Source organism: Myodes glareolus, chromosome 11 (genome assembly GCF_982192425.1).
Source record: "Myodes glareolus chromosome 11, mMyoGla1.1, whole genome shotgun sequence".
Lineage (NCBI taxonomy): Eukaryota > Metazoa > Chordata > Mammalia > Rodentia > Cricetidae > Myodes > Myodes glareolus.
Window position 1 is genome coordinate 60814447 of NC_142036.1, and position 12710 is coordinate 60827156.

Here is a 12710-nt window from a genome sequence, read left to right on the forward strand (position 1 = left end):
TCACTCTTGGGAATATACCCAAGAGATGCCCAATCATACTACAAAAGCATTTGTTCAACTATGTTCATAGCAGCATTATTTGTAATAGCCAGAACCTGGAAACAACCTAGGTGCCCCTCAATGGAAGAATGGATAAAGAAAGTGTGGAACATATACACATTAGAGTACTATTTAGCGGTAAAAAACAATGACATCTTGAATTATGCATGCAATGGATGGAAATAGAAAACACTATCCTGAGTGAGATAACCCAGACCCCAAAAGATAAATATGGTATGTACTCACTCATTAGTGAACTCTAGTCATAAACAAAGGACATTGAGCCTATAGTTCACAAGCCTAGAGAAGGCAAATAATAAGGTGAACCCAAAGAAAAACCATATAGATCCTCCTGGAAATTGGAAGCAGACAAGATCGCTGGGCAAAAGTTGGGAGCATGGGGGTGAGGGTGGGAGTGGGGTGGGGTTGGGGGAAGGCAAGAGGGGGAGAGAGAAGGGAAGGATTGGGGAGAGTTTGGGGGCATGGGAGGGTTGAGATGGAGGAAGGGCGGATATAGGAGCAGGGAAGAAGATATCTTCATTAAGGGATGGTATGACAGAAACCAGGGGCCGTGAATCATATCAATGACTCATTGCAATGAACATTAGCAAGTAAAGCTGATTGGACGGAAGGGTAGACCGTGTGACACACTGTTGCTCCCAACACCACTAAGATAAATGAAGAGATGTTGGAGAGGCGGGAAAATACAGAAGAGCAAAGAGGCTTTTTTCTGTTATTGTTTGGTTTGGTTTTAATTTTAAAAAAAATTTATTTTGGAGGGGATGCTGCAAAAGCAGATATGGGTACTTGGAAGTGAGCGAAATTGAGGTGCATGATGTAAAATCCCCAAAGAATCAATAAAGATATGTTATATAAAAGAAACAATTGGGCTGGAGAGATGGCTCAGAGGTTAAGAGCACTGACTGTTCTTCCAGAGGTCCTGAGTTCAATTCCCAGCAACCACATGGTGGCTCACGGCCATCTGTAATGAGATCTGGTGCCCTCTTCTGGCCAGGAAGCATATAGACAGACAGAACACTGTATACATAATAAATAAATAAATAAATCTTTAAAAAAAAAAAAGAAACAATTAATGTCCATTAAGGAGAAAAGGAATAAGAAAAGAGTAACCTTTTCCATGATATATCAGGGTAATCAAATGATTGCTTTGTGACTTTGGAATGCTTCCTTTGTAGAATCCCAGAAAGTAAAGGAAAGAACTGAAGGAACAACAGGATTGGCAAATCGCTCACAACTCTAGCAGCAATCACCAAGAGCTAAGGTATACAGATCTGAAAGAGAGCCTAACAAATCTCAGTTAAGCTTGGCATCACTAGAAGTGGGATTGTCAGGTGTATGTGTATCATGAACTGATTCGCTGTCTTTCTAGACATCCTAAAATGAATGAATTGGCAAAATTTTTTTTAAAAAAAACCATCAACAACAAAATAGAACTAAATAAAACTCTACACCCAAATTTCAATTTATAGAAAATCTGAACAAGACGTTAAGAAGTACAAAAAAAGCGCTCAGCCTAATTCAAGTACTTGGGTAATCAACTGCACAATCATCTGTTTGATGTGGGATTCCCCTCTGTGTGCTGTGAATGTTTTATTACCATTGGTTAATAAAGAAGCTGCTTTGGTCTATGGCAGGGCAGAATTTAACCACGTTGGAAGAGATATAGAGAGAGTAGGTGGAGTCAAGGAGATGCCATGTAGCTGCCGAAGGAGAAAGATGTAGTTAATAGTTGAAGCTGGGTGATAGGAACGTGGAAGCTTCGTCTCTATTAAAAGCTAATAAAAAGCCTGGGTATCAAAGCTCAGCTGGACTGCTGTAGAAGTCTCTCTCATCACAGCTCCTGGTTTTATTCCTGGCCTTGCATTTTAGTTTAGTCACAGGAAAGTTTCTAGTCATCCTATTATTCCAGTCTCCTGTAATCCATCCATCATGCTATCTTTTACACAAACACCCCCCTGACTCATAACTGCCCCAAAACAAGAGACCCGTCTGTAGTTTTACAAAAGAATCCAAGAACAGTGACATTCGGTTAGAGCAGTATGCACCTCTGTCATTCTGAGCGAGCAAGTGGTGCAGTGGATATGAGCTGTCTCTTCATTTTCACAGAGGACTGTAAGATATAGTTTATGATGCTCTTCTACACCTTTCTCCATGAGTTGCTCATGAGGCTGACAGATTCTACAATGCCTCCTGAGTAATGTGGAAGTTCTCTGTGCCTATCTTTTCATTTGCAAAACAGAATTTAGGAAGCAATCACTCAACCAAGAAATCTCAATCGCAATATTTTAATAGGTGCTTCCCTTCAAATACAAATCATGTGTTTATTTCATGGGCAATTTAAATAACTCAGGCTATATTAGTTAGTTCCAACTTTGACTATGAGTTGCTCTCAAGAATGCAGTTGAGGGGCTGGAGCAATGGCTCCGTGGTTAAGAGCGCTGACTGCTCTTGCAGAGGGCCTATATTTGATCCCCAGCACCCACATCAAGTGGGTCATGACCACTCAGAACTCGAGCTTTAGGAGACGACGCTTGCACACACAGAAACACACACACTCACACACCTCAGTAATAATATTTTTTTAATGAGCACAGCTGACAGTCACCTGACATTCTCATGGGCGATTCTGGTTGAGAGCAACTGGGGGCCGTTGTTTATATGCCAACACTGTGATCTGCCACTGAACTGCATGTCTGCCTTCAGCTACATTGATTTTCACTATCCTGTTAGAGTTGGCTCAGCCTGGATAAGTGAAAGCACTGTGCCTGCTTCCAGCAAATTATTCCAAGGCCCTAGCGCCCTTGCAATGTTCTCTTCAGTTCTATACAGCCCGCCATGTAGTCTTTCAGAAAAGCTTTACCACATAAAATAACTATCACTAAGTAGAGAAATCTTTTCTCTCTTCATGTATTTTATATCCACTCCTTTATACATTATTTAAAATGAGACAAAAATCCCAAGTCAAACAATGAAGTTGCAGGCAAGGTCCAAGCAGGTTTCTACTTTTTCTGTACTGCACACAAGATAATACACGTGCACCTATGTGAATACACATACATACATACACGTATGCTCACACATATCCTTTTCTGTATGGTACACAAGCTAGTACGAGTGTACACACACACACACACACACACACACACACACACAATTTTCTTACCACACATACACTACACGGAAACACACACACACACACACACACAAAAACGAATTTTAAGAACTAAATCTAAGATTGGGACAAGTGTGGAAGACAAGACCACTCACCCTAACCCACTCCTAAGTTTAGTCAGATTTATAAAATTACTTCTTCCCCTTTAAGTGGTAGTTTGGGGCATGTAGATTAAAGAAATACTTCCTTTATTTTGACCCCCTTTCTTTGATTTCTCAAAGCGTACATGATTTAAAAAGAGAATCCTCCTTCTCCACCATCACATTCTGTAGATACTGTAGCTGAGTTCACCTGGTGTCATCCACTGTTTGAGAGTTGTGGGTAATTTCTCTTCTAAAAGCCCTTTCCTCAAGTCCAACCACTCAGGGCCCAGAGGCCATATTTAAATTCCACCACACTTTAGTGATAAGTGTTACTACTAATTTTCTTTCATATAATAATACCTAATTTTTAAAAATTGTAAAAAAGTTTATAAGAGAGAATCTGGGAGACTGCCTATACACAAGAGGTAGAAATATGTTTTATTAGCATGTTCAAAGTAGTGAAAACTTTTAACATCTTAACCCTCACAACAGCCCTGTGAGGTAGGTAAGTCATTGTATAATAAGCTAATGTCCCAAATAAAGTGCATTTCCCTGAAGAATCTGCATTAAGAATAACTGAGACATTAATAATGTAACCATACAATTTATGTATGCAAACACTAGTATCTGTGTTTTTTTATAGTTTGATTCATGCAATACGTTACTAGGAAAGCTTGCTATAAGTTAAATCCCATTTACCATATTTGGGGGAACTATTTAAATAAACCCTGGGTGATTTTTTAAAAAAATGCCACTTATTCTTGTATTAAAAACAATTTTCATATTTACTCAAAGTGAGACAGTGATAGCAAGATTTCACCCACATTGACCCATTCTTATAGGAAACTGTCTCAGCACGGCACCACAGCAATGGAAGATTTATAATCAAACCTTAGCAGTTTGGTATTTGGCAGTGAACTCTGTTGTCATGTAAAGTCTTCAGATATACTGCCCCAATCTCAACCCAATATAAAAAACAATGTTATTTTATTGTAAACACTAAAATTAGTGATAGTTCGTCAAGTATTCAAGTATTCTTGAAAATAGCTTCCCTTTAAATTGTAAAAAGATGAGTGACTTTAGGTTACTTATAACAAAACATGTGTTCTGCTAACTATAAAAGGCTGTGAATTTGCATCCGTGGCATTACACAAACCCAAGCCTCCTGATGGAATGATCAGGAACCAGATGTTACTTTAATTTTTTTTTAAATATTTTTTTCTCTGTGAAAATAAAAAACTGAACATTTCCTCCTAAGTACACATTTCTGTATTAGTCCAACACTAATATCCAGTTATAGCCACTAATATCCAGCCTAATATTTTTGATAGTGGCCTTGTCTGCAAAATAACTTAGTGTAATTTTCATTACATTTAACAATAAGACATTTAGGATTGTTATGTAATATATCTGTAATGCTCACATTAACTTAAGTCAGAGGCTTACTTAATGCTTGAAATGAACTGATGGGCGCACATTTCAGCAAGTAGTTACAGCAACTTACTACCACATAGAAATGGTTTCATCTACAAAACATTTTCATGTATATTTTAAATTGCCACAATAAAATTAGCAAAGGGTAAAACAAACTAAGTAATGGGTAAAATAAGCCATCCATCAGCCGACCATTCAAATCCTATTAAATCCAATAGTGCACTTTGGAGGTAAGGCAAAGGAATAAAGCCAGATAAAGAAAGCTCTGACTTTTACCCTAGGATTTACTCAGATATCTAAAAAGGAAAATACAGAATTGAAATGACAAAGTATTGTCTTGGATTTAAGGATAGAACTGTAAAAACTGTTGAGGTATATATAAATAAAAATTACAAAGGCCACAAGTTATATTTTATTTGAACATAACATATGCTTATATAAAAATAACTCAGAAAATACTTAAAAATACATTTTGCATAGATCTTCCATATAAAACATTTACCTGGGGCAAAACAATGAAAAATACATCTCTGAAACTAGTATAGTTGAACTGTTTCCTTGGATACCAAGTATATACAGAACAAGAGCCCTTCACCTAGGGGAGCATGGGCAAGCGGGCAAACAATTTAATTCAGCATCAGTCTATATTTATTTCTCTGTTGCTCGAATATAAACCAATGATGACAAGAGGAGAAACTCTGGGGGTTTATTTAACAAAATTAAATTCACATTTCTGAGGCCATCATAGTGCATCCAATGTCCATCAATCTGGAAAGCTGCAGAATAATGATGTTCCTCTTTGTTAAATAAAGTGGCACCTTCCAGCAAATACCTGCAAATTATATGACAATGAATAAAGAAAGATCAGATTTCATTTTCAAGTCTCTAATCATTATGCATGCTGCTAGTAATTGACATTCTCATAGTGAACTCTGATCCCAGTCTAATCTAGAACCAGGGTTTCAGTGTGTAGCTGACTGGTCCAGAACTCCCTATGTACAAGAGGTCAGCCTCCAACTCACAGGATCCTCCTGTCGTAGAGTTCAGAGTACTGGGTTACAGGCATGTGCCACCATGTACAGCTGACAGTATCTTCTTAATGGCTAGTTGAAAACATGGTGGACTAGTTTTTTCTATCTTCATAAACAAATATATATATAAGCAAATAAACAAAACTACCTACTTGTGATCAGATAAATCCAAGTAGTAGGGTACATATGCCAGATCTTCAGGTTTCCAATGCTGCATATTTAATACAACAAAAGGGGGTGCCCCATGGCAGAAAACTCGTTGGGAAAATTCTCTTAAGCCACCACACCTAAAATGAAAATTAGGCATGAACGTTATCATACTGGGACAAATGGCTTTTCAACACTTCTGAACTGTATTTAATCTTCTGGTAAGCACAGTTATTCTAGTATAATGGGTAATGGTATGAGTATTTTATTACCTGATTTTCCTAGTCCTGGAGGTTTTTAGAGTCAATCTGTTATACTAGAAGTGTTGCTTTAAAAACTTTTTAAAAAGTCAGTTGTTTATATGAAGAGTTATAAAAGTATAAATCTATTGAACCATTGTAATAGTTTTTATTTGTCCATAAAGTTTTCTCTTCAAGGTGGTTTCAATGACTGAGGGAAAAAACTGCCTTCTTTTTAGATTTAGGATCTTCTATTAACATGAATTAATTCTCTTTTTTTTTAGTATTAGTAAGTACTAATCAAAATACAACTTTACAGTAAAATCTCGATTAACCGGAATGTTCAGGACACAGTCTTCTGGTTCACAAACATAACTAACTATACTAAGTTACCAGATAATCATTTGTTTCTTTACTCATTGCTAAAGTATGCAGGTAGGTTCCTTTTTTAAAATTTTTGTTTGATCTTAAAAATAATTTATGTATCTTTTATCTTTCATTACTTTATGACGGTTTGTAAGACCATTCTTCTAAATATTAACTCCTAATGCATAAAATAATATGGACATAGAAACTGCTAAATGATAGGGATAAATATTTATGCCCCTTTGACTTTTTTTTTAAACTGTATTAAATTTTTTGGTTTTTATTTACCTTTCTCCTAAATGAGGACTGCAGAAAAAAGTCCATTTAATTGAGTGTCCTGATTAGCCAGTTCCGGTTAACCAAGGTTTTATTGTGCCTACTCAGCAATGAGGAAAAAAGAGAACAGGTGTTTGCTTTGTATTCAACAATGGGCAATAGTACCATATTATATATTTATATCTGATAACAAACATAATATATGATGACATACTAAACTAGGCTAGGAATACTGAAAAATGGTTAGGTTACATGAATGTTTATGCATTCTTGTTTTAGAAGTGTATTAACTTCAAAGGGCTTACCAGTCTAAATTTCTTTAAAACACAACAAAAATACTTTCAAATGTCTACCACGTACTCACCCACGCTCTTCACAAAGTTCAATCTTGGAACAGAATAACTCGTCCACAGCCAGTCGTATCAAGTTTCCATGTGGGATTTCTTGGGGAGGACTACACAGTAGCGGAATGCAAACAAGAATGGCTTTAGCAGTTCAGCACACTATCAGAATACTACATTTTAGAGGCTGATGCATTTTGTTCTGCTTGTAGCAGAACAAATGACATGAAACACACAACCTCTGATATCTTTGGGTGTGTGGCTGTTTTGTTTAAGTCAGGATCTTAACTTTAGCCCAGGCTGGTTTGAAATTCACTCCATAGCCCAGGCTAGACTCAAACTCACAATGATCCTTTTGTCAACCCACTGCATGTCGGCATTAGTTATGCAAGAGCATACATACCTGACCAGGCTTGTGTTTTAGGCAGATACTACAGAAGCAGCTGAACTCAATAAATACTGCATGGAAAGGTTTCCTGTAAACTGATCCTGATGCATACAGTTGTTGCTACTTTAACTTTAAAAAAAAAAAAAGTGCCTCGGCGGATGAGTTCTGAGGAGTAGAAAGTTAGATGCAGAATCCAGACAGCAGCTGATTACAAGAGTAAACTCACTAACAATTGTGACTTGTAAATTTTGTTGTCTCATCTGTTAGAAATGCTTGCTCTGCCAACTTCAGAGTCTGCTTTCAATATAAGATTATAAAACATAAGCTTAGCTGGGCAGGTGGTGGTGGCCCACGCCTTTAATCCTGGCACTCAGGTGGCAGAGGGGGTGAATCTCTGTGAGTTTGAGGCCAGCCTGGTCTACAAGAGCTAGTTCCAGGACAGGCTTCAAAACTACGGAGAAACCTTGTCTTGAAAAACCAAAACAAACAAAAAAACATAAGCTTAAAAAAGTTCCACAGTTCTATGATGAAAGAGAAATACCAAACAGTATTAGCACAGAATTATAGTTATAAAACATTTACAGATTGACAAGATGCTAATTAAAAAACTAAATTTATGAAGCACTTCAGTCCATTCTGACAGAAAAAAACTTCCCTTGGTGGGTTTCAAACCAGCTCCATCTTGTCAGCAATACGAGTAGATGGACACATGCATGTATGGCGTACATGTCCAACCTATTACGCCGTTTTTCCTGACGAGGGCCAAATTCACCTCTGAAGATGTCTCGATTTGCTTGCGGCCTCAGTCCTTTTCCCTATCAGTCCCCTGAGACTTTAATTTGCCGTCATTCCACCAGGCCTTTCCCGCTTGGCTTTCCCCACCATTGTTCAGCATCATGGAGGTCTGTGAATTTCTGAAAATCAGAATTGCTCAGCTGCCCCCAGCACCATCTCCACTTAATGGTAAAGATTCTTAGTCGCATCTTCTCCAGATATGAGAAGCCAAATTTGGAGTTTCTGCCTATAAATATTCTCTGGCCTCGCCACCAAAGAGTATTTTTAGTTTTCTTGTTTATACAGAACTAGCCTTCCTGACAGAGAACCATTCAAAAGATAAAACACTCCAAAACACCGTTTTGACGCTTAAGAGGTTCAAACTTTGTCATAAAGAACTCAGTAAACTTGCATCAAGAATGATTTACTTTGCATACTGGGTAATTCCTTTCTTTGCTTCAAATAAGTTATCGGGTGGTTTTGTACACAGATACATGAATCAAGCAAAGCTCATTAACAAACTAATGTGCCAGAACAGACCTGAGGGCAACTTACTTTATACTAATTGTACGCTGCTGGTCTTCCTGCACTCGGGTCGGGCAGCGCCAGTTGGAACAGTAACTCTCTTGAATGGTAGACATGAGATTTTCAAGATTTTTTGTAAAATTATCATGCTCATTCCCAAACAAATCAATTACTAATGAAGCTTTATGAACTTCAGATTTGTATTGCTGTTTTTCCATCTTGTCCCAAATCCAAAGCAGCTTCACAGTTGTAAAACTGTAGGTGTCCATTAAATAAAGAAAACAGTCTACAAACTCCCTGCCGAAATGGAGAGAGAGTTCCCTGGGGAAATTTTCATTTTCATTAAGAATGACATACAGTAACATCAAGAATCCATCTATGGTGCAGGTATTTTTCAGTCTGATTTCAACATAGAGGGGTGTACAGGATACTGCTTTGCGGCCAGCCTTGATAGTAAAAACTCCTCCCCAAGGAAGAACAGGCCTCCAAAATGATCGATCTTGGTTATAGTTATTTTTAATTGATGCTTTGATCTCCTCAAACAGTGTCTTCATCCTGCATTTTAAAAGTGCAAAATAAAACATGTCATGGAAGCAGATATCTTTAAATGGAAAATACTACTTACAGAGTCAAATTAGATTGTTAGGTGCCCCCCCATATGAAACTAACAACAATAATTTAATGCATTTGCATGTGCGTGGTGTGGGCAATATGCATGGTCTCTGTAAAGATGATGGCCAAAACTTGGGACAGCAAGACATATCACTCAAGTCTGGAGACCTGAGTTTAATCCCGGGAACCACAGAATGGTGGAAAGAGAGAACTGACTTCACAAAGTTGCCCTCTGATCTCCACACACATGATATGCATGAACACACACACACACACACACACACACACACACACACACACGTGTTAGGTGCTGAGCTCTTATACTCCCAGTGCTGAGAGGAGATCGGAGACTCTCTGGTGGGTACTGGCCAGTCCGCCAAGCAAACTTGCAAATACTGCAAATTTCAGGCCACTGAGAAATTCTGTCTCAAAAAAAGAGGAGCCTAAGGAATGACACTAAAGGTTGTGCCCTGTCCGCTACACACACACACACACACACACACACACACACACAGACACACACACACACAAAACCCCACAAATATCTTTTTATTTAAAAGAAATGAGCTTTGATACCTAGGTTTTGTATTACTTTTTAATAGAATGGGGGCTGTAGAGATGGCTTAGTGTTTAAGAATACTTGCTGTTTTTGCAGAGGATTTAACTTCGGTTTTCAGCACCCACACAGAGGCTTAGAATTGCCTGAAACTCCAGTTCCAGGCAGTGCAGTGCCCTCTTCTGGCATCTCTGAACACAACATTTATACTGTACACATATACAGATACTACATTTGAATACATAAAATTAGATCAATCTTTTTTTTTTAAAAAAAAAAAACCAAGCCAAATCCCTCTTTTTACAGTATAGAATGACTATCTGATGGGCCTTTGTATTAATTATATTAGTTTCTATCTGTGATATAAGAAAACCTTGTAATAAATTCTAAATGAAAATAAAGCTATTAAAAGATACAAATTTAAGAATGGCTTATCACTTTGTAACATTAACGTGACAACAGGAACCAAAGAAACATATTACATTTAATTGCCTTATTCTTAATGTAATCCTCTTCCTACCTTCCCAATTACAAGTGTGCTCCAGTTCCTTGTTAATATAGGCAGTTCCACTTAAGAAACCGAAATGACACCGTCATATATTTTCAAATACAAAAGAGTCGTGTCTTGGTTTTTATATTAGTAAATATAAATATATACTGCAAAGTGTATCTATACTACTGAACAACTATATAAGGATCTGTTGCTCTACATAAAGGTTAATCTCACATTTGACTTTGAAAGACAAAAAAACAAAACAAAAACAAAAAAAAGCTCCCCCAAAAAGCCCAAGCGAACACAGCACTTATAACAGTAGCACAGCTGTTATTTCCATTCACTTGCAACCTAGAATTGTGCTTGTCTTCATGTTAACTACAGAGGCCATGCTACGAGAGTCTCAGAACTTGCTGAAATTGTTTTGCAAAAGTTGCTTCACTTTACTTGGAAAAAGTAACTACAAATTGCTTTCTAATATTGCTTTCTAATATGTCACTTTTACAGAAAAGTTTAAGAAAAGGAGATATATCTGAGAAACAAACAGGAAGAAATGGCTAAAGTTAGTCTCTCCCTCTCTCTTTCTCTCTCTTCCTCTCTCTCTCTGTGTGTCTTTTCCACGACAGTTTCTCTGTGTAGGGCTGGCTGTCCTGGAACTCACTCTGTAGACCAGGCTGGCATTGAACTTAGAGATCCACCTGCCTCTGCCTTCCAAGTGCTGGGGTTAAGGCGAACACCACCAGTGTCTTATTTTGGTCACCCCTTCTTTTCAAATATCACACCCTCCTAAACACAACATAAACACAATGATAAATCTAAGTTTTATGTTCAAAATTAAGTTCAAAATCATTCTGTGATACTAGCAAATTCTGTTGTACATTAAACACGTACACTGCTTTCCACTTGAGATACGATACTGCATTCTAAATTACTTGGTACTATATTTAGTTTGTAATACGGGTGTTTATATATAGTATGTTAACACACGGGCTCTCATCAATTACTCTGAAATAGCAGAGTGGCAAATATGATGCCAAGGAAAGAAACACATTTCTTAATAAAAAATGACCCGTTTCATTTAGAGTTTAAAAAAAAAAATCCTTGGCCATTAATGCATTTTTTTTTTTAAAAAAAAAGAGAAACACTTTTCATGATCTTCATTTTATCTCTTGAATTTTAAAGAATTTTGTCGCAAGGTTTTGGAGCTTGAGTTCGGATTCCTAAATCATATACCGGAAAGGAAGAAAGACTCCTTGGTGTTTCTGTTCAAGCTAGCCCTTGAATGTGATCAAATGAAGAGTGATCATAACTCTGCAAAGCAATGATTATAATGTGCAACGCCCAGACTGCATGGATATATAGAGCACGAAACTAACTTTAAGGGAACACTGGAAGATCTTGAGCACGCTTAAAATTCCAGCAATAAACTGGTCAGTTGTTCAAACGTTAATTGCAGTATAACTTGAAACAACGGGAGGGGGGAGGGAGAGCTGGCTGCAAAGAGCTTTACTGAAATAGCCTTGAGTTCCTGGCACGGAGTCACTGGAGGATGTGTTCGCTGGCTCTTACCTGCCTCCATCCCAGCTCCCTCAGTTGCATCGAGCCTGGGAAACTCCCCAACCGCAATTTCTCCATCAACCTGACCCCTTTCCCACACTGTCATGCCCGGGGTCACAGGGTGTTCCCCGGAGGACTGGACCACCTGTCGCGGGAACCGAACACCGCACAACAGAGGGTGGCCGGACTCGCAGTCCTCCGGGGAGAGGGGGAGGGGCCCACGCCCGCGCGGCCACGCCCACCCTCCCGCCGCGGCTTCCAGGCCTCCGGGGCCGCGGGCGGCTCCTCCGTGCCTACCTCCCGCGGGACCGAAGACCGCCGGTGCCGCCGCACCCGTCGCCACCGCCGCTCGCTCATGGAGAGCCCGGGCCGCCGCCGCCGCGGCCGCCGCATCTACCAGCCCCTCCGGCTGCCTCGGCCGCCCCCGGCGAGCGTGCGGGGCTCCGGCACGGCCTCCATCGCGCCCGCTGCGGCGGCAGCCACCGCAGCCGCAGCGCCCAGCCCCACCCGAGCGGCCCACGCAGCCGGGACCGCGGGGCGCGGCTCGGCGCGTCGCTTGTTACGGAGCAGGATTCCGCCGGCCGCCCCCTCCCCCCCCCCCCGCGGCCCGGCCAGGCCAGCCGCTGGCCGCGCTGCTGCGCACGCGCGAAGGCCCC

At 39.5% G+C, this 12710-nt stretch overlaps 1 protein-coding gene across 1 annotated transcript; it reads right to left on the bottom strand.

Annotated features, from left to right (window-relative positions):
* Nucleotides 1–3730: 3730 nt before the first annotated feature.
* On the bottom strand, nucleotides 3731–12486 carry Dorip1 (dopamine receptor interacting protein 1). Its single transcript, XM_085697592.2, has 5 exons — nucleotides 12352–12486; nucleotides 8867–9391; nucleotides 7173–7262; nucleotides 5933–6067; nucleotides 3731–5581 (listed from the first exon to the last, which is right to left on the bottom strand). Exons 2-5 carry the CDS (start codon nucleotides 9388–9390, stop codon nucleotides 5398–5400), a joined length of 933 nt encoding a protein of 310 aa, XP_085553718.1. The 5' UTR covers nucleotide 9391; nucleotides 12352–12486; the 3' UTR covers nucleotides 3731–5397.
* Between the last annotated feature and the right edge of the window lie 224 nt (nucleotides 12487–12710).